The sequence below is a fragment of the Phalacrocorax aristotelis genome, chromosome 5 (assembly GCF_949628215.1).
Source record: "Phalacrocorax aristotelis chromosome 5, bGulAri2.1, whole genome shotgun sequence".
Lineage (NCBI taxonomy): Eukaryota > Metazoa > Chordata > Aves > Suliformes > Phalacrocoracidae > Phalacrocorax > Phalacrocorax aristotelis.
Window position 1 is genome coordinate 8335198 of NC_134280.1, and position 23280 is coordinate 8358477.

General features: G+C 37.3%; 1 protein-coding gene across 7 annotated transcripts in view; it reads right to left on the reverse strand.

The window, feature by feature from the left end:
- The window catches only part of MGAT5 (alpha-1,6-mannosylglycoprotein 6-beta-N-acetylglucosaminyltransferase), a 137433-nt gene that overhangs the window by 37702 nt on the left and 76451 nt on the right, over positions 1–23280 (reverse strand). For all 7 annotated transcript variants that reach the window (XM_075092879.1, XM_075092881.1, XM_075092885.1 and 4 more), the window contains 6 exons: positions 14718–14789; positions 13461–13622; positions 11592–11761; positions 10556–10690; positions 4468–4601; positions 508–641 (listed from right to left, as the gene is read on the reverse strand). In XM_075092879.1, coding sequence (XP_074948980.1) covers positions 508–641; positions 4468–4601; positions 10556–10690; positions 11592–11761; positions 13461–13622; positions 14718–14789 — 807 coding nt within the window. The remainder of the gene's footprint in view (positions 1–507; positions 642–4467; positions 4602–10555; positions 10691–11591; positions 11762–13460; positions 13623–14717; positions 14790–23280) is intronic.

A 23280-nucleotide genomic window follows, 5' to 3' on the forward strand; every position in this document is an offset into this window, starting at 1 on the left:
TTCTGCAGCTCTCGTCTGCAGATGGGAGACAACACAGTAATTGCAATACTTAAACAAAACTCTGGTATTATTACTGGGAGATAAAAGGAGATGGAACACTGCTAGGGTCTTTAATGAAACACAATTTCCAGTTCAAAATGCAGCACATTTTTGACTGTAGATATAAGAAAAGAAATAATTGAAAGGCACATTTGCTTATGACTGATTAAAGTTCACAAAGCCTCTGACACCTTCAATTTCCCATTACTTTTAACAGCTTCTGCAGTTTCCAAAATTATTGTGATAGAAGATTTTATAGTCTCTATCAAAAAGGTGTACATAAATACCAAAGGATCCATGTCAATCTAGACAGAAGTTTCCTCATCAGAAAGACTTCAGAATTAAATGTTTATTTTCAGAAAAAGAACTTAATAGATTTAGAGAGGAAGGATACTTTTAAATTTAAGTTATGCTTTATTATATTGATCAAAATAAACTTGCTCAAGTATATGAGTATAGAAAACTCACCTTCCAGAAATTGTCTACTTTGCCATAAACGAGAGATTGATTCTGCCTTTTGATGTCATTAATGTGTCTAATGTCGCTGGCATTCAGATGCTGCTCTACCACAAATCCAAGGAAGCTGTTATCTGGAGTGTGAGCTGTAAGAAATGGAGCATATTTAAAACCTGTTAAAGTATCAGTTAATGTTACACAAGCGCGAATGTTGTCAGAAAAGTAGGTATAAGGAATATTATTCAGCAGATCAGTTCCTTCACATTCATATTGAGAGATACCTTTGCTTGCTTTATTATCAAGAATAGTTCCCATTAATTTTAAGTCCTGCTGCATATCTCTACTGAAGTAAGCAGTTATTTTCTGGCTTGTTTCTGGCAATAAAAATTCTGTAGCTGGACCAAGGACAACGATAATGATTTTTTTGTGTGCTGAGCTTTATTTTATTATTAGAAGTAGGAGAACCAGAAGAAATCCAGCATGACAATATCAGAGACACAATACAAACAATTTGAAAAAGACCTGGATTTATGCTTGTTAACAAAACTATATGCTGCTCAACTTCATAAAACAATTTTAGTTTTAGTTTAGAACAAATTTAGTTTAGAACAAATTTCTTGGGTTCACCTCCTATATTGGAAGAGCTAACACCAACCACCCAACTCACTGCATATTATGTATCCACGCTGATTACTAGCCTACAAAGTCACACTACTCAGATCAGAATACAAATTTTACTGCCTAATTCACTCGGGTGAAAACTGAAGTTGGCAAAATTGTGGTTAATCCAGCGCCCAGACAAAAAAAGCGCATGGAAAGGATATGCAATTTACTCTTAGTTTTCTATATTATTTTAGCCTCTGTTGGTCTTTTTCCAGCAGCAACATCCAGCAATACTAGCCACTGTTCTCCTCCTATAAAGACACAGACTTACAGGCTCATTAAAACTAAGGGGTTTTTTCTGTTGTAGTGTTTTTTTGTTGGGTGGTTTGTTTGGTTTGTTTGTTTTTGGTTTTTTTTTGTAGACAGGGCGTTTAATTCCAGGGATGGACTCCAACATTCAAGGCTTGAAGTAAAAACCCATTCCTGCCATATAAAAATTATTCCATTGTGGGATTTCTGTGCCTCTCTACAGTGTCACAGCTTCACAAGTTTACATAGAACGAGGCTGCAATAAACACTAAAATCTCCTCTGTAAGACTCCCTTTTAAATTCTGGCACACAAGCTGTCAACTTCTTACTAAGCACACTTTGCAAAGTTAAAAAACCCCAAAACAAAGAAAACCCCAAAGACAAACACAATGCTAAACCTATGGTCAAGAGTTCTAAAAAAATTTCTGTTGCAATGATGAGGTTTTGCTCCTTCATTCCCGAAAATCATCCAAGTGGATAATGCAGTAGAACAGAGGAACCACACACAGTCTACACTTTCCTCTGCCACTACATTTAGTCTTTCAAATGACAATTATTCTTTTTCACAAAAAATGCCTCAGCAACAGCTAGGCACTTGCTTAGACCCAAGGACTTTTTAGAATTTAGTATAGCAAATGGCACATTGCAAATATGCCTGAAAAGGGGCATTTTTCCATCCTTTCATATTTTTGGATGAGAGATCGCATTCAAAGGAGAGGCAAGGCAGTACACGCTCAAAAGAAAAATAAACCTTTGTTAAAGTCAGCACTTAGAAGTGGTGGAATTCAGTGCCTCAAACATCACTGACAGGAAGCACTCAGATGGATTTTTAAGCAAGATCATACAGTTTTAAAAGTACCGGTTCTGTTACTTTGCATAAAAGAATTTAAATAAAAAGGGGAAAACCCCCTCATGCTTCTGGAAAGCTCAGAGAACAGTCAAGCATTTGGAAATATGCCACAGGTTTGAATATGGCTTGCTTGTTGCTCAGTAATAATTTTCTGCCCGTCTAATCAGAGTTCTCAAAACATAATAGAGTCTGGGGATCTTGGGAAGCTGTCCAGGGTTCCAATCTGTCATAAAATCTTACTGATGCATAACATGCACTTTTAATCACAGCCCCATAAAGATGGTCCTATCTCTACAGCAGAGAACTGGAAACAAAAATGAAGTTTAAATATTGCAGAATACTGACTCTTCTGCACCTAGTACAAAAAGCAGCAAAATTCTTAAATATAGCACTGGGATCACTCAGGCTTCAGAATGAGTTTGCTTGCAATCTCTTTTCTACTTTTACTGCAAAGGAAAACCAGCAGTCACTTCCAGTAGCAAGAATTAGAAAAGGTTATTTATTGAAATTCCAACATACTCATACTCTTCTGAAAATTCATTATGAAGTGATTTGCTCTGAACAAGAGACTGTAACCGTGGTCTATACTGCCACAACAGAGATCTTCTCTATAGAGAATATTTACTTTCTTCTGTATTTCATGGAATTGGACTGAGGAGCGCGCACACACAGCTGTACCACAAATATTCATGCAACTGTTTTCCTCAAGTGCATCATCACCCTTGGTGCTGCTATCTTGAACAGGACCTCACACACAGATTTCCCAACAGCTGGACTACTTAAATACAGCACAATTGAGCTTTCGGCTCCATTTCCATTTAGGTCATAAACCAATAAATATTAGCATATCATGTGGATATGGAACAAGAGCTGCTTACTACTGTCCAGACACAAACCCTGGACCGATCTCATTTCCCCTCCACACATTTTGTTACTTGCTTCAAAACAACTGTGAATGCAGTCTTCTGTCTTTTATCTTTTGAACAACCTTCACTTCTATTTCTCTGGAAAAACTTGCACAGAACAACGGCACTATGCTGACAGACAAAATATGCCTCTCAATTTTACAGGGCAACTGAAATCAAAAGCATGTGAACCAGTCAGCAGCATGTAAAATTCTGCTATAACAAGCAGAAAAGTTTGGAAGACTTGGCTATGAAGTCTGATGAGAGAGAACAGTGTGTGCCCTGTCTCAGACAGGGACCAAACTTGGGAGGTCAGGCTGGTCACCAGCAGGTATTTCTTTACAGACTTGGGCTGAGCGGCTGCTGCACACAACAGCATGCACTCTTCCCTTTCCTAAGCCTCACCCTCAAGCTAGCTGGCAGTGGTGACTCTTCCTGCACCTTTCAGAGATAAGAAACTTGAACCGCCACTACAACATGCAAAAGAGAAAGATCCTTTGATTCTAGAACCTTGTGCCATCAAGTCAAAGACTAGGGCTGGAGCAGGTCACTGTAATCATTTAATGTGACCCATTTATACAGGTTTTTTTGTTCGGTTGTTGTTTTTTTTTTAAAAAAAACACCTATTTAACAGTGCTTCAAAGATCTACAGCAATGCTAAAATCTACTACTTGTTTTTCTGATGGCTTTGTACACTGCTGGCAAAAAAACATGAATCAGTTCACCTCAGGATGAATGCTCACAACATGAAAACAAGCTAGGTGAAAATTTTGAGACACACAAAAAACAGACAAAAATTTATTTGCTTATTAATCTTGAATGCAAATGAATAGTGAAGGAATTGTGCTGCTCATTTGTTGAGGGGAAAAAAGCAGAAATATGAGAACATCGTTAAAAACTTCAGTTTAACATGATGAAATGCAAGAATGCAGTTTAAAAAAATGCAAGCCAGCAAGTTCCTCAAAAACCTGTTGCTCCATAACAGGATTTGAGAATGCAAAGCTAACAAAAACAAACTCACTGACACTTGAAGGAAAAGACAAACACCACTTTCCACAGGTACCCTGAGAATACAGTTCCCTACCATTTTTCCTGTTAAGTTGATATTGTTATTTTCTGATGCCTGGATGGAAGCACAATAGAGCTTTTGCATAGTCTACAGACACTTACTGACACTTACAATTCTGCCCATTTGGCAGCTGCATTTTATTAAACCATTTTTGTGTTTCACAGTACAAAAATTCTACTCAATGACAGAATTCCTTTTTAAAGCTTGATATTATTTACAAACACAGGAATACTTACGGAACATGGTATAAAACTGCTGTGGATTAAGGTTCCACTTCCCCCATGGTGTCTTGTGGCCTTTAGACTGGGCATAATGGGCGTGGTTAAACTCTGGTTCAGTTCCAAAGGAATCCAAAACTCTTAGCATACACCTAAAACAAAAAAATAACTTAGTGCAGGTACACACACATATGTGTATATATAAGGATGTGTGTATACATACATGGTTACGATAATTAAGATGATGTGTTTTGTTTTTGTTTGCAACTGTGGATGATTTATACACTGAAGTTACATTTTAATTTCAAACATTTCTGTTCATATTGCATTCAAAAAGGCATTACAATCAGAAAATTCAAGGATATATCAGACATTCAAATAGCAACCCTGGAGCTTATTTTGGGTTTCTTTGTTCTTACAGAATGAATTTGTGCTTTAACATCCAAGTTCAGCTTATGCAAATGCTACTGTGGTCACCCACATTCCTAGGGCTCTGAAGTAGAATTTAGGCAGAAGAAGAGAGGCTTCTTCATCTATTTTCTTATGTTCTCACCCATTACTACAAAATCAATGCAACTGCCAAGGGCCACGTGCCAAGAAGATCAGAGCAGAATAGCACTTTGTCTTCAAACAATTGTATTTAGTCTCCAGGTTCTGACTTTTGGGTCAATTAAGCCTACCGGAGAAGCACTGAAGACAGTTTAATTTGCTAAATGCTTGCAGACAGACCATTTCTTTGTTTATGAAACATTTTGTCACAGACTTTTGAAGAAACAATATAGAAGTCAAACATCTGCAACAACCAGTCTACAACTGAGAGAAACTTTGGCATTGGATTACAAAAGGATCTGGGGTGAGAGAATTATGCTCGCTCCTTTTCTAAACTCCTATCAATTCCTTAAAAAAGAAAATAACTTCTTTTATAAGCAACTCCTTTCAAAAACGGGCCCATAGTACATGAAAGGCAGAAAAACTCTTGGTATGAAGAAGAGGACACACATTCTAGCATACAGATTCTAGAAGTTATGTTCCCAAAATGCAACCTGCCAAACCTGTCATACTGACCACTGGCTCCACTGCAAATGAATTGGATTATATAGCTCCAAAGCTGCTGACCATTCTTCAGCCCTCCACAAACAAAATTTTCAGAAAAGACTTACATATGACATGTTCCTACATCATGTGCCACAATGTTATAATGACATGAACCCTCATCACTGCGCATGCGCATCGTATCACCGGGCTTGTGCGTGCTAAGGAAGAGACAACCTCACGGGTCACAGAGATGGGAGGTAGATGCAAAAGTTACTACTGAAAACGGCTCTATTTCCCAGTCTTCAACATTTCCCATGCTCTGAGCCCATATATATTCTCTTCAGTAACACACCAGGGTTTTGGCTTTAAAATGTGAAAGAATTTAGCCCCCAAAAGGTGAAAGAACTTAGCTCCAACCATTTTTCAGCTTTAGAAGATAAAAGAATTTATCCCAAAAATACATTTACATATTTCTTTTATGTTCCTACTTTCTCTAAAGTATCCATTAAATTGGGAAATAGAAAAAAACCAGCAACTTCTAAACCCTCATATGAAATGCCACCTTTGTATTTGAAAGTACAAATAGAGCAAATTTACTTTTCTTTTAATCTTCAGAGATCTTTCAAGCAAAAAGAAAGTCAAAATATACAACACATTATGATTCACCAAACAACAAAGCTGACAGATCAGTTTCTGTGCAGTGTTTTATGTCAACTGTTCTCAATGAAATTATTTTAGAACAGTGGCAATTATCTCTGCATCATACAAAATACTCTAGCAGGACCAAAACAACTTCTGCATTGATGAATCATTCAGTAATAAAAGCCCTCTTAATTCTTGGCAGGCCTTAAAGCAAAATTCTTATCAAATATACAGCTTCTGGCCAGGTACTTGAGTACACGGGAATGGTAAATAGGTGAAAGCTACTGAAAAACTGCAACATAACATTACTGCAGTTTGTCAAATTATATATGTAAGGAGCACTACATCGCATGTGATCCTCTCAAAGTGCTTTGTTTCCTCTCTTTTTCCTGTATTCAGATGTAAGGTATGTAGTACTAATTGTTCAGAGGGATATGTGTAACTACGTCCAACACACACAGGGTCTCTGAAGGACAGAAAATGTGATGCAACAGAAACTAAGCTAAACCAGGAAACAGGGAAAACAAAATATATTTATATCATTCAGGCATACGGAAAGTCAGAACGACAAGAGATAAAGATCACAGCAGAAAAGTACAAGTGTGTGCAGGAATGGTAGATCAAAGGTTCAAGTGATGAACCTAATCCCTGAAATACAGCAGAAAAGACCTGGAAAAGTAAAGATTTAGAATATAGAAATTAACGTAACTAATGCGAGTTATGCTGAAATGGTATTTTAACATATGTAGAAGTGCCTCAATTGCCTAAGTACTATATTCTCAATTTGTTTCACTCAGTGGTTTAAATCTCTTTCACTTGAATGATTTTTAAACACAATTTTGATTTTTACATATAATGTTTCAACATTTCTAAAGTGAAATAATTCATTCTAAAAATGGCAAAACTGTTTATTTTAAAGCGGGGATATTTTAAATCAACATGTTAATTTAGTGTGATTTTAACTTTAGTTTTTCACTCAGTTGTCCCCTCCTTCCTAAAGTGTCACCTAGCTTTAGCAGGAAGTTGCAGAGAATTACGGCATGCCTTGGACTCGGGGTCAGACTAATTAGTCTATTCAATAACTAATTAAAAAGAGGATTGGTGGGTAGCCAACTGCTTATAGAAACATCCACATTAAAGTCGTCTTCTAAGATACTAGAAGTGACTATTTTGGGCCTTATAACAAATTTAGACAAAAGTAACACAGAATTATGACCATTTTTAAAGTCACTGGTTTTTCCTTAAATATTGGGCATAAGCACAATCTTAACCAAGGTGTCATAGTGGAAGTATTTATACACATTTATTCATATCCTTCTCCCACCTGAGGTTACAATTTTACTCTACTTACATCATCTTTGTCTGCATGAGCAATGCTGGCCAGCAGCACCCACCACTGTCAGCAGCTAGTGCCTACGCCAGCATAAACCGTTACATAAAGTGTACACAGATGCCAGTGGCTGCAGACATCTTCCTGGGAGCAAGCTGGTCAAAACTCAGTTTGTAGGTGCTTAGGCACAGCAACATGCCAGCAGAGATACACAGACTCCAGACTGTTTTGGCTTATGTCCAGCCAGCTCAGATCATGAGCAGCTCATATCTACCTATAGAAATCCTTGCAGACACACACATTAACTTACAGGCCACTCAGTACTTGCATTTAAAATGTAAAAACTTAGTCAGAAAATAACCCTCCTAAAGCAGATGTATTCTAGAGAACATGTAAGAAGCAGGAGTTGCTCATTTTTCAGGATAGCTGTCATGTTAATTTATTTCAAGAATAAAGCCAGTTGGAATTTTGGCATATGGGAATGAGTCATTGCTAGAGAGACTGTAGAAAAATGAAAAAGTACCAGATTCTTATGTGCTGTAAGGAGGATGCGGGTGCTAAGAAAGGCAATGAGCTGCACTCATTAACTATATTAAGATACTAAATTTTACGTAGCTTCATTGCACATAAGCTGCATAAATCCAGACTTCAGAACTGAAAAATACAGCATGTCCAGGCACTCTTCTGCTTGAAAATAAGGTGCACCCAAAAATGAGATCTGTTTTGATAAATTTATGCTATCTACAGCACCATCTATACCACCTACCATCTCAAGAGTCACTGGTGCTACAGATCTCAGGCATACAAACCAGCATTTCAGTTGTTCAGAAATACTCACCTCTCAGAGCAGCAGGGTCATTCTTTTGAGCTAGCAGTTCTAGAAACCTGTTTTGCGATTACCAAAAATTTCCTCCACGCTCAAGTTCACTCACAAAGGTTATAAATGGCACCCTTATCAAGAGACTGTTCTGAAGGCATAGGTGTATTCCACCACACTATTCCAATTTGAAGCCAATAAACAAGTTCTTATTTGTATTTGAGTCTGGTCTGCATAAACCAGACTGAGCTGACCAGCATATCTGCTGAAAAACTGTATGTCATAAGACAAAAAATTATTCCGACTGACATTAAATACAATTGAGTGAAAAAGCAAAGTTTGCAAAGAACACAAACAGCTTTATTTGTGATAATGTTTATTTCAGTGGAATGAATTAAACAAAGAGGTAGAATTATGCTCTTACACTGGACTTATTAGTTTTAACTTAAATACTGTGATGACAAAATTTGAGGTATGCATATTAGCATGATGCTACACCATGCTGCAAAACCTGAATTAAAAGTAATGATCCAAACCCCTAAATTTATTTTGAAGAAAGGCAAAGTTGAAAGCAAAGCAGTATACAGATGATCTAGAGGCTGGTGGAGATGGGAAGGAGGTAATTTATTCCCCAGAACAATATTAGAATAAGCAGTAATGGGCAGTTTGCAAGACATCAGGCCAAGAAAAATATTTTAAAGAAAAGCTTAACAATATAAAACAATGGCTGGGGCATCATTTGGAGTCTTCAGTAAAAACTTAGGCAAAAATCTCTCAAGAAGGACAAATACATCCAATCTACTTGCAGGAAAGGTATGGACGAGAAGTCCCATTCCATCCCACGAAATCCAGTGTTGTAGAAGAGAGGCATTAAATAACTGTTTTCTTCTCTAAAAGCCCTACAAGAACTCATGTGCTACCTTAAGGTATTTATTTAGAGTTAAATTTAATTCTACCCTCCTAAAATAGAAAAGGTCAGTCATTACCACAAATTAGGAATCAATGAAAAACAGATTGACAACTTAAGATTTAATGATTAATGAAATTAGCAAGAAAAATTGAAGAGCTAATCCAATAGTCTCAATGTCACGGTGTATTTCTAGATCTTCTTTACAGAATATACAAAATAAGAAATTGAGAGCAAAAGGGAAGAAACATTGTAAATTTGTAAGTATGGTTTTATATCCTGACCACAATACTGTATGCGATTGACTAGTGGCGATTACTTCTGGCAGGCAGACAACCAACTGTAGCTCAGTGGAAAATGGGATTCTCTTTGTTAGCAGGGTCCTAAAAAACAGAATATCCGTTTACTCCTCTGCTTCAAAGAAGAGATTAAGAGTAATCTAATCTGCAATGCTGATCACAGTACTCTTTATTTAAAATTACACTGAAAACATCCAATGCTCTAGAAAATCGTGAGGTACAGAGAAAAGTTTTCTGCCTGCCGTGAACACCTTTCAATATCTTCCTTCAGTAGGGTTTACTGGACTTTACGGATCATGATCACAGCTAATTTGATTAGATACAGAAAAATTTAAGTCAGTAAATTAGATTTGGTTTTATTTCATGCTGATGTATTCGCACAACACATGGGATGTTTCCTGATTTAAAGTTTGACAAAGTGTTGACAAAAAGAAATGTAGTTCTAAAACTATAGGCTGTACGAAGTAATTTCTTGCAACTCCCATCTTCCATGTCTAATGGAAAGATGTTTATAGATTGCAGAAGCAATAACAACTACTGTTACCAGAAGATTTATTCTTTAGACTTACCCCTGAAGACAACTTTCTGCCCAATATCAGAACAGAAAAAATTGCGTTGCTGTTGTTGGGCAATAAAATAAGAATAGATCAATCTCCACAATCATCAATCCAGTATGGCTACAAACAGTGGCAAGCAAAACATGCCTTTGGTATTCCAACTAAACAACAAAATCCAATAGTCTCTCAGCTCATCTACTAATTTACAGAACAGAAGGAAAGGGGGATGTAGAGAAGGAGGAGAAAGAAAGGCAAAGATGGTAACTCAAGAGAATATAATTCATTAAGATTAAAAATGCTTGAATCCAAGAATCCCAAACTTGATAGGGGGCATAAAGATGGTACGCAACAAACAGGTAATAGTCCCTTTATTCCTAAGAGTGAAAGACAGAGAACCACATTTTCACTTTTACATAAATTCAAATTCATGTGGATGTACTCACCTCAGTATTTTGACACGTTATTCAACAAAAGCTCTTCAATAAATGAGTTAAGTGGTCAAATAAGTGTTATACTTACTGGTAATGCACCCATGACGGACCAAGGGTTTTCTTAAACTGAGTGAGTCCCACAATATCAATGTAAATGAGTTCTACAACTTTATCCCCCTGGGTAGGGCAGCCAGATCTGTTGCCTACAACCTTCTTCATAATCCTAAACAAAGAAAGAAGGAATATGGAAAAGCATTACCTTCCAAATACCTTGAATAGAGGCTGTGATACTATTTATACTAATAATTGCCCTTTCAAAAAAAGCCTTTTCGAAAAGCTTTTCCAAATCAGGAACCATGTAAGAACATTCAAATGCTAAAGATGCTCAGCATTTATTAAAGAACTGTTTATACACCAGTAAAGTACTAATTTTCACTAAAAACCTCATGTAGTTTAAACAAGAGAGTAATATGGTTGGAATGTTTAAAAACAGTGAGCTTTGAAATTATTTGAAATAATTTCTAACTTCTATTGACAGCTTTATAGTATAAGAGCTCTCTATAAAATGATGCTGTCATGTTTGTTATAAAAAAAATGAAAGCTACAGAAAAAGCGTATGCACTCAAGTTAAAACAGATGTTTTATGCCTAATGCTGAACTAGTATGCAAGGCAAGACAAAGATGAGCGAGGTAGCAATTTGACCCAACATAAGCAATTAACTACATCAGAAGCAATGTGTTTAAAGGATTTAAACCTGTATTTTAAAATCAGATACTGAGTGAAGAATAGCAGAAACTGAAGCGGAGGACACAGAATTAGGCTAGCCTGCAACATCTCCTGTTGCAGCTGGTTAAAGCACCTGGAATGTTAAAGAATAAGCTGCTTAGTTTGAATTTTACAACATTCATTTATGAAGTCTCAGGAGCCTGAAGCTACAATGAAAACACATTATCCTTTTCATAGCACATATACTTAGCTCATGAAAATAATCTTATTGTCTGTTTAGTGAATTATCACTTTCATTTTATGCTTCAAGAAATTATCTACTGTTAATGGAAGCTTCAAGAGTTTACAATTCATTTTTTTTGTATTCCAGTTTCAGAAGTTAAAATAATCTCCTTACTCCTTGAGCTCTGCCAGTGAAGCTGAAATCCTGATGTCATGGCCCAGTAAGTAGAGAGATGTAATTAAATCACTCCACTGGACTAATTCACCTAGTGGGCCACCGCTAAACGCATTTTCTGCAATCTTGAATCCAGATTCTTTTGTCAAAAGCCCCAGATGAACAAGAATCTGGAAAGAAAAGTCATATGTTTGAGTTATTGACATTAAACATGCAACTAGAATATCCCACCACATTTTTTTCTTTTTATTACATTCCAACTACAGCAAAAAAAAAAAAAAAAAATCAACCAAACTATCCAATACTCCCACTCTGATAATTTAATTTTGTAATGGATCTCTAGAACAGTAATTATAAGAATGTTACCACGTTGTTTTGCACTATTATCTGCCAGCAGATCAGTAATTAAACAAACCCCCCAAATCAGTGTTATTCACAAAATAATCTGTAATTCTGCACAGAAAGATGCGGCTCACATTAACTTATTTTGATTGAATAACTACTTATATTCTCAAGTAGGATGTACTTGGTTATCCAAGACAGTGTAGTTCAGGAAAAGGTATGCTGCTTTGAACAAGCCATTAAGAACTTGTAAAGACTGCATAAGAGTAACAGGATGCTTTCCCAGCCTCTCCTCTCCATTACCAATAGACGAGAGTTTTCTCTGTAGTTCCTTGAAGTCTGTGCTTGCCTTTCTAATGAAGCACAGAAGTTAAGTTCCAAACACTTTACTACATACCCGAACTGTTATTTGATTTGGGTACATACAGCACCAGCATAAAAACTCCCAAACACCCCAAAACCTTTTCCCTCACTCTTTAAAAAGCAGCAACATTCTAAAACCTATTTGGTTCTAATCCCTTGCAGCTTCCAGGACTGAACTGGATATATTGAAATGAAATAACCATATGTTTTATAGAGCAACCTCAAAGGTCTAAGCAAAGAATAAGCACTAGAGCACCCATCAAAACTTCCTGTGCAGTCCTTCCTGTGCTTCTGTTTATTCTTGAGGTTTTGTATTCTCAGATGTTATGTTTCTTTAATAAACCAGGCTGGAGGGCTGCTTGAAATAGAAGGGTTGCTCCTTGACAGAGGGTGAGCTTACTCAAGGGCTGTAGTACGTGACAAACATAGCTGCAAATAGGGCCTACACCTCATGCAAGGAATGAGAATCTCAAGCAAGGAGCTGAGCTGCAGCCAGCCAGGCTTAAGAGAGGGTAGACACATGACTGTGCATGGCCTGCTGTCTATCAGGAGTGGCTACAGTAAGAACAAGGTGGGAAGGGAAACCGTTGCTGTGTTTACAACTTCTGGCTTTACCTTAACTACTTAAAGTAATTAAACAAAAAATCAAATCAAAATAGAACTTTTCACTTCAAGAATCTCAGTTTTTAAACTGAGCTCATTGCAGGGTGTCTAAACTGATCCAATCCAAAGTTGTGGTCAACTTTAAGTCTACTCAAATCCAAAACAAATATACCAATGAAGTCTCAATTTCGGACAAAAAGATAGACAATTCTTGTTTTCTACAACTATGTAAAACATTCCCGTGTCATCAGCTCGCAGTAAAATTCACAGTTCCTCCCTTTAGCAACTTCGACATAGTCTTTATTTTATCCAAAATTGAAGATGTTAGAAAACTTACTCAAAGATTGACTCACGGAAAGTATGTAAAACTATTTGTAAAGCAAACATCCATTGTAATGGTAATTTCAAACAGCAAAATCTTCTTTAAAAAAAAGCACAAGTATTAACATGAGCCTTTTAGACATATTTGGTATTTTCACTCTGAAATTACTTCTGGAACAAGAACCTTAAAAAAAGCCTATATGACTGCAAGTGGCAGGAATGGAAAATACATTCATTTACCTTTTTTCGTTTTCTCTTCTCCAAATCTTGTTTTTCTGCAAGTGATTTAATTGCTTCAATCCAGGTATCAGCCATTCGTCTGATGCGTAACATCATCCACCTGAATTCCTCATGTCTTGACATCATTTTGTAGAGATTATCAAAGTTGATACGAATTTCAGCCTTCAGTTGAAGCATTAAAAAAAATCCAAAACATCAGTTATTCTTCAAATAGTGTACTTTCCAGAAGTGAAAAACCCTCAAATGTGAACTCTGTGCTTTACATTCCTCATTAAAAAAAAAAGTAGACTCCTAATGCTAAAGTCAAGTTGAGATTTTAGTTCAAATATTTAAGCTATCTTTAAACAGACATTTCTAAGCACATAAATTACTGTTATTTTTATTAGTAGTATTTGGTAGCCCCAGAATATGGTTGGAATGTTTCACAATATATTTATTTCTGCGATATAAGGTTTGGTTTTGTTCATGTGCTTCAAAACGATGCTCAAGTATCTCTAAAACACAATATAAAATCAGAACAATACACTGAAGATTCATGTATATCATGAATCTTCCAAATACAAGAAAGTTTCCTATTCTACCATGAAGGAAGAAACATTACTAGAGTATAAATTTTAAAGGAAATATTAATTTTTAAAGCTAGAATGATCTAAGAGCAATTGGTTTTACAAAATGTGACTGCCTATATCTAAATTATGTAAGGAATGTTCATACACAGCCCAGCAATTATCTTGAAATACCTAAGTGCTACATAATTAGGCTATAACAGTCAAGAAACAACTCTGCATGCTGTAGTTTTTAAAGCAAAAAATTGGGACTAATCAAAATATTACTATAAAACTGAAATGTATATAACCCACTTCTGTTAAGGCATTTTTATATATAAGGCGCAGATTTATGGGACAATAAAAAATGAACAGTTTCACATACGGTCACTTGACAGTGGTGAACAGTCTATGGATTTGTAATTTTTCTCAGTATCTGTGTACAATATTTCATAAATTTAAACACAAAAGTATTAAAAGTAGTTTTAATGGCAATCAACCACCAAGACTGCAGTGCAATACAATGACTGGAGAAGATACATGATGAACTATGTGTAATACAGTCATGGATGTTCCTCTTCGGTTTTGAGGAGCTGAAGATTAAAAAAGGTAAATTCTAGTCTTATTAACCTTTATGTGGCACAGAACTCCAGGATCTTTTGCATGAATCACAATTACTGAATTATTTCTCATGTTTTAACATTTTCCTTACCACTGTTTTTTGATCAGTTTCTTCATTAGGATTTTTTGCTCTCCAAGGTAAACGAGGACACCAATTTTCAACCTGTAAAACAATTACATCAAAATAAAGCATTCTATTTTACTTTCAGCTGGTCTTCCAAAGTCTCTCATTGCCCTTATATTACACCTTATGGCTTCAATAAAGCATCAGCTGATTAGTAAGGCACTGCCAGGTAAAATTGCTTTTTGCAAAAAAAAAAAAAAAGCTTACGAAGACTTTTTGCAGTTCAATACTATTTTAACCTTGCAAATTTGCAACCAAATGTCACATTTAGATATTTGTTCATGATAATGGATACAGGATACAAAACCCTTTCAAGACAGAGGTCAGCTGTTAAATGCTCTAAATTCAGTTTCTGTGAATAGTTTTGAGATGTTTTCAAAAAGCACTACATTTTTTTATGCTTGTAGACCTTAAAAAAGCAGAAAGAAGGGGGGGACATTCAGAGTGATGGCATTTGTCTTCTCAAGTAACTGTTAAGCATGACGGAGCCCTGCTTTCCTGGAAACGGCTGAACACCTGCCTGCCCACAGGAAGGAATGAACTAATTCCTTGTTTCGCTTTGCTTCCGTGCACAGCTTTTGCTTTACCTATTAAACTGTATTCATCTCAACGCATGAGTTTTCTCACTTTTACCCTCGCAATTCTCCCCCTCATCCCACCAGGGGGTAGTGAGCAAGCCACTGTGTGGGGCTTAGTTGCTGGCTGGGGTTAAACCATGACAGAGGTAAACCCATGAAAACAGAAACATAACTGTACTGTGAAAAGGGAGAAATGCAGAAATTTATATGCCAGCTAAGATACCCCACCACTACTGATTAAGTACACAACTCCCAGAGAATTAGAAGTCGGAGTTGCTCCTATGGTCTATGCTCCAGTCATAGACCTGTCAAAACACAATTTTAGCTTAATCATGCTGCAGTAAGACTGAAGCATTAGAGATTAAAAGCTTAAGATCACATCAAATGATTGCCTAGAAGGCCAATCACATGAAAATAAATTAATAGACATCATAACCTCATCAAAGAGAAGAAATGTACCAGGCTTAGGTTCCTCAGACAAATTACACAGAAGCATTAATTTGAATGCTATGGCAATCAATGTATTTAATACAACATTTGAAAGCAATGACTTGATTGACCTTGTTTGAAAAATCTGATTCTTCAGCGGTCTCCAACTCTGGAAACATACTAGAGATTGTAGCAATCAACAATCCTACCTTTTACTAACATAAGATGCGGAATCACTGGTAGGAAAGAGTTGCAAGCTCCATATTACAAATCATGCACAGTCCCAATCTCTCTCTTTTTTTTAATAATACAAATAATTTTGACTTATTCCTAGCATTAAAACTTATGTATGTTACAATATGACATTTCAAGGACTACTGTACGTGCCCTTTTTCTGGCTTCACGTATTTCACATCACACCATCAGGCATCCTAAAGGAGTTGGAGATTTTTCAGAGCTGCCAAGGACAGTTAGCAGCATGCCTCACTGACTGAAACACAAATACAGTTCTTTTTGTGCTTTTAGAAATATTCCCTCTACTCTAAATTAAAAATATTACAGCAATTCTAATCACAAATAAACACTTAAGGATTAGATTCAAAGTAATATCAGTGCATGTAGTTAGTTTAGCATTTGTTTTCCCTTATCGATATTCAGACAAGTCCTCTTTTCATTGGAAAGATCAAGTTAACTCACCAGAGGATTTTTTTAAACACGTACTCTTCAACGTATGCCAGCTGTTTTGTTATTTTCAGGACTGATAAAATGCCCTGGAAAAATGCACAGGCATTCTCTTATAGAAAAAGGAGACAATTCTGCTCATTTTTATGGGCCAATGGCTCACAAAGAGTTGTAAATAGGGGATAACAATTAACAAGAGCACCAAGAAAGCAAAGATGAAGCTAACGAAGAGGAAAACCAAAATACGATTAGAGTGGTGGCAGTGGGCAGAATATTCAAACACTCAACACTGAAGCTCATGCACCAGAGGTCACTTCTGGATCACGTTAGATATTATGAGGTAGATACAGAGCAAAGAAAGCAGAGGTGAAAAACTACAGCAGGGAAGTCTAAACAAATTGTAACATCTTTATTTAGAGGTACCTAGTGCTCAAGAAATTTCACACTTCCAACAAAAACGAAGTTTTCAGAGGGAACAGAGATATTTCTCTCCAGCTCCGGTTCTTGCTTCCCTGTTCAGTGAGAGCTAAAGATGATCAACAGTCTACATACACTTTGGTAAAAGGCAGAGGGATTCCAGCCTACACAACTACACGAGGTATCTAAGACTTCAGAGACAGCCTTTGTAGAACTATTGGAAAAGGAAACTATAGCTTCTACCACAAAATTAAAAAGCCTGCTGACTCAATGAAAGTTCTACAAGATATCTAGCATGCTGCTAAGTTTTATTGCTGCTTTCCTCAAAAACCACAGCAATTGCATTTTTATATGTATTTCAAGTAAAAAGCTTCCACTTAACTGTGTTTTCGCATTGCGCTATGTAAAATTACGATCTACAGTGGTACAAAGGCTCAGTAAAGACTGCTTAAAAATGCTGTAAAGAATATTTTGTGTCAGAATTAAAAGCCAGAGTTTGCACTGATCCACATAAGTAGCAAAATGAACTTTGTGTTCCTCACATACTACTACTGTTGCATCATTTCTGAAAGATGTGTAAAAATAATGTAAACATCCACACCATTAGCTTTTTTCAAGGTAACTACTTTCTGCTCTTTCATTACTTGGCCTTTCTCTCTTGCCCAGTGAACTAGTATTCAATTCAAGCTGAGCACTTAACTATTTCCTGTCCAGAATATGCAATTTCTCACTTTAGAGCCTGGGAACCACTAACTGCAGCTCCTGGCAGGACCTACAGTTTCATAAGAACTTCAGGTAACCTAGAAAGTGGGTGGGTGGTTTTTTTTGTTTGTTTCTTTTTAAAGACCACTTTGGCTAATCAGTTCGGGGTTTCTCATACAGAACACTACGAGGATGCCTGTAACTAAATACGAAACCTAAGTGGTTAAGTAATTTTCCTGGTTGCCTTGCGTGACCCAAATATGGCCCACAACAGTATCTCTAGATGTTCAGAGATGATGAGTACAAGTCCTGCAGCTGTTCTCAGATTCAGACTATTAACCACTGATATGAGAACTTCTTTGAAAACAAAGGTGGGTGCTAGAGTTACTGAAAATTGCAGGAGGAATGTCCTGCAATGATCTTTTCCCCAGCAAATACCAGTGAAGACTTACATCAGTAAGTCTGAGAAAAACAGATTCGGGTAAGTACAAGTCAGGTTTTCAGTGAGGACTAACTTCCAACTATAGATTGGGAGAAAGAAAGGTAAAGAATGTCTAAAAACTGCTCAGATTGGCTTGAGTGGAGGCCTTCAATCTCCTTCATTTTGTGTGACAATAAGCACCAACAGTGATGCAAGTTCTGTGAAAACACCTGGTGCCCAGAACTTGCTTTTCTCCCCTTGCTCCCAAACAGCCTAAGGAAAGCCTATCGGCTTTCACTGAAACTACTAGGGAGAAGACAGAGATAGGGCAGGGAATGTGAGAGGGAGAATTACAGACTACATTTTGCAACACATTTTCTAGAAGCTTTACAGAACAGAATGGAGGGATATGGGACAGGGACCTGCTTTCACTGAGTTTGTATTGTACCACCTAACTCATAACAAAAAGGTCTGCAGAAAATGCAACAGCATTAAAGCTTAACTTGTCCTGGACCAGGAATATTTGCGATTAAATTACAACAGGAGAAAAGTTTGTGTGTACATACAAATATGTGTATAGATGTGTCGGTATAAGATTATAAACAGGAAGATGATATAGCACATGCTAAGGCCACAGTAGACAGTTACAAATCTGGTATTTTTCCATTCACACACCCCTTTTCTCTGTCATTGGCAATGCTGACAGAGAGGACTATGGTATCACTATAGTGGGTCTAGATGAAATCTCAATCAGGTTTGTTCAAATACTTCAGCTTTGTGTTTGTTTAGGTACAGAATATTCAACATGAAACAAGCCCTAAGTCTGAGCAAGGGGAAGGAGGGCAGCAGCGTTCATTTGGATCCTGCTCTTCAACTTGTTTATGTGTTTTATTTGATCATTTAAGACAAAACACAGAAGTTGTCTCTAAACAAGGAAGAAGGACTCCTTTTCCCCCTTTCCAGGAAAACCTTCCTCTCACTGGTTTAGCATCAGTTCTTTCTCTAGCTTATTCTCTCCATAGCAACCATTACACTGTCATGCACATGATTTAATAGGAAGGATGTGATATCAGACTACAGATTAGCAATAAAAGAAGATTGTTGGGAAGCAGCAACTGAAGATTTGAAGACTGACCATTTTTTTGATGAGTAATATAAACACTAAGCTATTATTCAGAACACACTATATCTTTCTACTGTCATATTTTTTAGTAAGACCAGCTGTGCCCCCTGTACCTAGTGTTGAATTCAATGCCAATCAAGTGCATTTAGGTAGTCTTTGACCATGCTCAAGAAACTAGGTCCACCTGAGAAGTGTTCCATACCTGGTTTTGAACTGCAGTAGGCACAGTGCTGTCTTGGGCATACGTAGATAGCTCCATAAGGTTAGGTTGCACTGTACTTCAGAAGGCCAAAGTTTAAGAGCTACATGATTCCAGATATTAGTGAAAAGTGTTCTGAACTGCTTTGGGGTGTGAATGCCCAGATTCTGCTTAAACCAAACCAGAGAGTTTCTCTTATCATAGCCAATCTACTCCCACAGCGACTTTACATAGCTTATTGGTAAGTGACTTAACACCAAATAAACCAAACTTAAGAAATTATAAGAGTATGTTTTACAGAGGCGTTGCAGCTCTGAGCAACGTCTGAGCACTGAGATAGCATGAGCCTCTTCCAAACTGAATAAAGTATACTGCCAGCAGCTCTCCACATCCAAAATTTCAGGAAGTCCTTTATGCTTTTAAAGAGTCATAATGGGAATTTAATAAAGCAGAAGCTGAAGGGTACGCTCTCCAAACACCTGGGATAATCTTCATTTTGGACTCTTCTGAAAGGCAGAGGCAGCCCACCTACAGGGAAACTAAAGCAACTCTCTTTGCGCATCAGGTGAACAGCATTATTGCTTGGTGTAATTCCATCCACGGTGAAGTGCTGCTATTACGTATCTTATGTCAGTCCCAGAGTGGAAAATAAAATAAATTTTAAAAAACCACCAGTGCTGCAATATCTGGTGAAAGAAAGTGCGTCTTTAAATTTATTATGCTGTATGAAAGCAGGCTGAGAAAAGAACTCATAATGTTCACTTAGAAAATCCATTTGACAATTTGCTGTGAAAGAACTGCTCCCATTGGGAAGGTGACCTTTCTCAACTCCTCTAGAAGCTGTAATACCTATCTTTTGTTTAGCATTTCCTCAGTGAGAGGTAGTAATTTTGAAGGTGCTACAAAATCTGTGGTGTGCAAGATGACTGCCTGCCTGGTTAGTGAAATGGAGAAGTATACAGGTAACTTTGGATTTGGTGTTTTCCACAGGGAATCCCGAACATTGGGTGTTAGGTACCCACAGCCCCAGTGGCACTGCAATAAAAAATTTTATACATAACCATCGATCAACAAATGGTCTCTTTTCTAACTTCAGTCATATGTACCAGATTTGATTCCTCTCTTACATTAGCACCTATGCCTTTTCCAACAAGGTAGAAAAATACTAATCCTGGTTCAAAATGCCTGAGGTAGAAAACGTAACTGACCCCAGTTGCCCAAATCCAGGCCAGTACGCTAATGGATTTGGGGACAAAGTACTGACTATCATTAGCATTTTAATTTTTCAGGGACACATGTAAGATGACTAAAGAACTACAAGCTTTTGCTGTTTTACATTTCAGACTTCGATACTATTTTTGTCAGTTTTCTGAGTAATTGTGTAGAATTCAAAGAAGTTGGTTAGATGTTAAATTACAATGAAGAAATGCAAATCGTTAACTCACCTCAATGTCATAAATTAGATTACACATGCAGTGGAAGTTGTGAAAAAGGGGGACTTTCACACAGACACTAGCAAACTGCAGTAAACCAGCAAAACCACAAGGATTTGGGGAAGCTGTATAATCATGATTCCCAGGTGTTTTCACTAAAACATGCCTCAGACCACAGCTTGCATTCTGGAAAGAAACCCACGTTCAAAATCACCTTCGGTTTGTATTTTTCTGCTCCACCTCTCAAAGCAAAAGTAACACTGTACAGAAAAATACTACTGCAACCAAACCATGCATTCTCGGCTTCCATCAAGTCTGGAGAACTGAAACCAAGAATTCTCTCCAGTGCTATACTAGCAAACAGGCAAGAGCATCAAAGATCAGTCTTTTTAAGTGTTGGATCCACTTCCCAGATGGGTACCAAACATTATGCTTGGCCCTGAAAGGCAAGCTGGAGATTCAGAGCAATGGACTTTAGTAAGATCTACCCAGCTCCAGCAGGTAAACGTCAACATAATGACCCCTGGGTGGTGGTAACTTGCATCGCAGCTACTGGCTGACCTGCAGGCACAGCAGCAGTCCCACCCCTGTGCGGCAGGCAGTACTCGCCTAGAAAGCACATATCTAGATAAAGAAAAGGAGCGGTAAGACCCCTCAAACTTTTTTTTTTTGGTTAAGCTAGGAAACTGTGTGAAAAATTAATTTTCTAGAAGATATTTTTAAAAGCCTCATTCTTCAGCTGCAAACTGACATTTTGCAGTGAAATATATTTTTGTACTGTCTAGAAATTCATTTTTTCCACATTTCTTCCCAGAGGCAATGTAATCCATGAAAATCATAACTTTGCCAGTGACACTAGTGTTAAACAACTGGCTTTTTCATAACTAAATGCTAACTTTAAAAGGAAGTAACTGTTCTCAATGGACAAGTTTGTATCACGGTTAAACGGAAACACGTCCTAGCTATGCAGGAACCTTAGTTAGCTTAACTTGCTTCTCACCCCTGTCTTGCTCTGTTATTCAAGAGAATGTAAGTCAGGCTTTCCTATTGAGGCCATTTGTCTCCTCCAGTCTTCAAAGACTCCAGCACAATTAGTGTTACGAGGACTGCAGAGTTGCATATCATTCACCAGGAGTGACCCACTGCTGGCAGCAAAACACCAAGATAGAAGTGCAAAAATTCTTGCAGCTTTATCTGCAAGTCAATATAGGGACAGCTTTAAATAAAAACCATAAGCCAGAATGTGCTGAATTGCTTCTTGTTTTCCTCCTGCTGCCACACTAACCTCCCATTCTGCTCAAGCAGCCAAGCCACAATAAGAGAAGCGGAGAAGAGCTGTTCAGCTAGCTGTTTTTATGTTCCTGCAGGAGTGCCATCCAAAGCAAACCAGAAGAGGCAGAACTGCTAATACTTGCACTTGCGCAGGTTCTTCAGAAGAAAAGACTTGGGGCAGCCTGGATTTTGCTTGCGCTGTTTCTATTTTGCAGGCACATGTGGTGGAAACATAACAAGGGCGCATGACAGATACGGTGGTGTCTCTGTGGTTCTGACCCATATTACATACCAAAATGTAGTACTTCAGCCTCCTTTGTTTACAAGTTTAAAATTGCATTACAAAGAGTGCTAGATGAGTGTAACATAATTCCCTAACTGCCCTGCTTCAGAAGAAAAAAGTAGATCCCCAAAGAATATCAAAGAGCACAGGCGCTTGTCACACTAGATTGTAGAGGCAATTTTAAAAGCAAAAGAAGACATGCACAATTTGATGCATATTCTGTCATTTCAAACTGAGGTTGTGCATAATTTGATGCATATATTGCCCTTTCAAGCAGACGATGTGTACACAACCATTTTATTCCTATACTGTAACCTTAAAATAAAAAAGAAAAATCTTAACAGTAATATCCTTCCAGTACCCTAATGCATTTTAATACTTTAAATCAGCAGTTTTGACTTGAGAGCTCTGTAGGCACATTTATCATTCAGCTGTGCAACCGTACTATAAACTGTCAACTCTTCACTGTCCACTTTGACAAATTACTCTCGCAACAGCATTTCCAAGTTATCCTTAGCAGCCAACACACCTCATAAATCCACATCATTGCAGTGTTATTAGAATTTCATTTCATGCTTGCATTCGCAAACATTTAAGCTTTCAACCTCTGCTGCTGGGCATTAATCATGGAATTAACCATAGGATTAAGAATGCCAAATTTAAACTCAAGGTTAATAACATGCTCACCCAATATTAGTTTTACATTCTGTCATGGAAGAACACTAAAAAAAAAGAGTACAAGACCTTTGCCTGAAGTTCCCAAATATACACATATACACACAGGTTAATTGTACTGTTGTTCCACTAAGAAATGAGAAGTTGCCCAAGTTCAATATTACTGCTTAAAGAAAAATTTCAAATCCCTAGACCCCTGGAAAAAACAGGCATTTGGCCTCTGCATTCTGCCATGAGGAGGAGCTGAAAGATCAACTACAAAAAACTAGCAGCATCAACTGAGTTTCCAAAACTGACGATCCGAGAAGATGGTCACA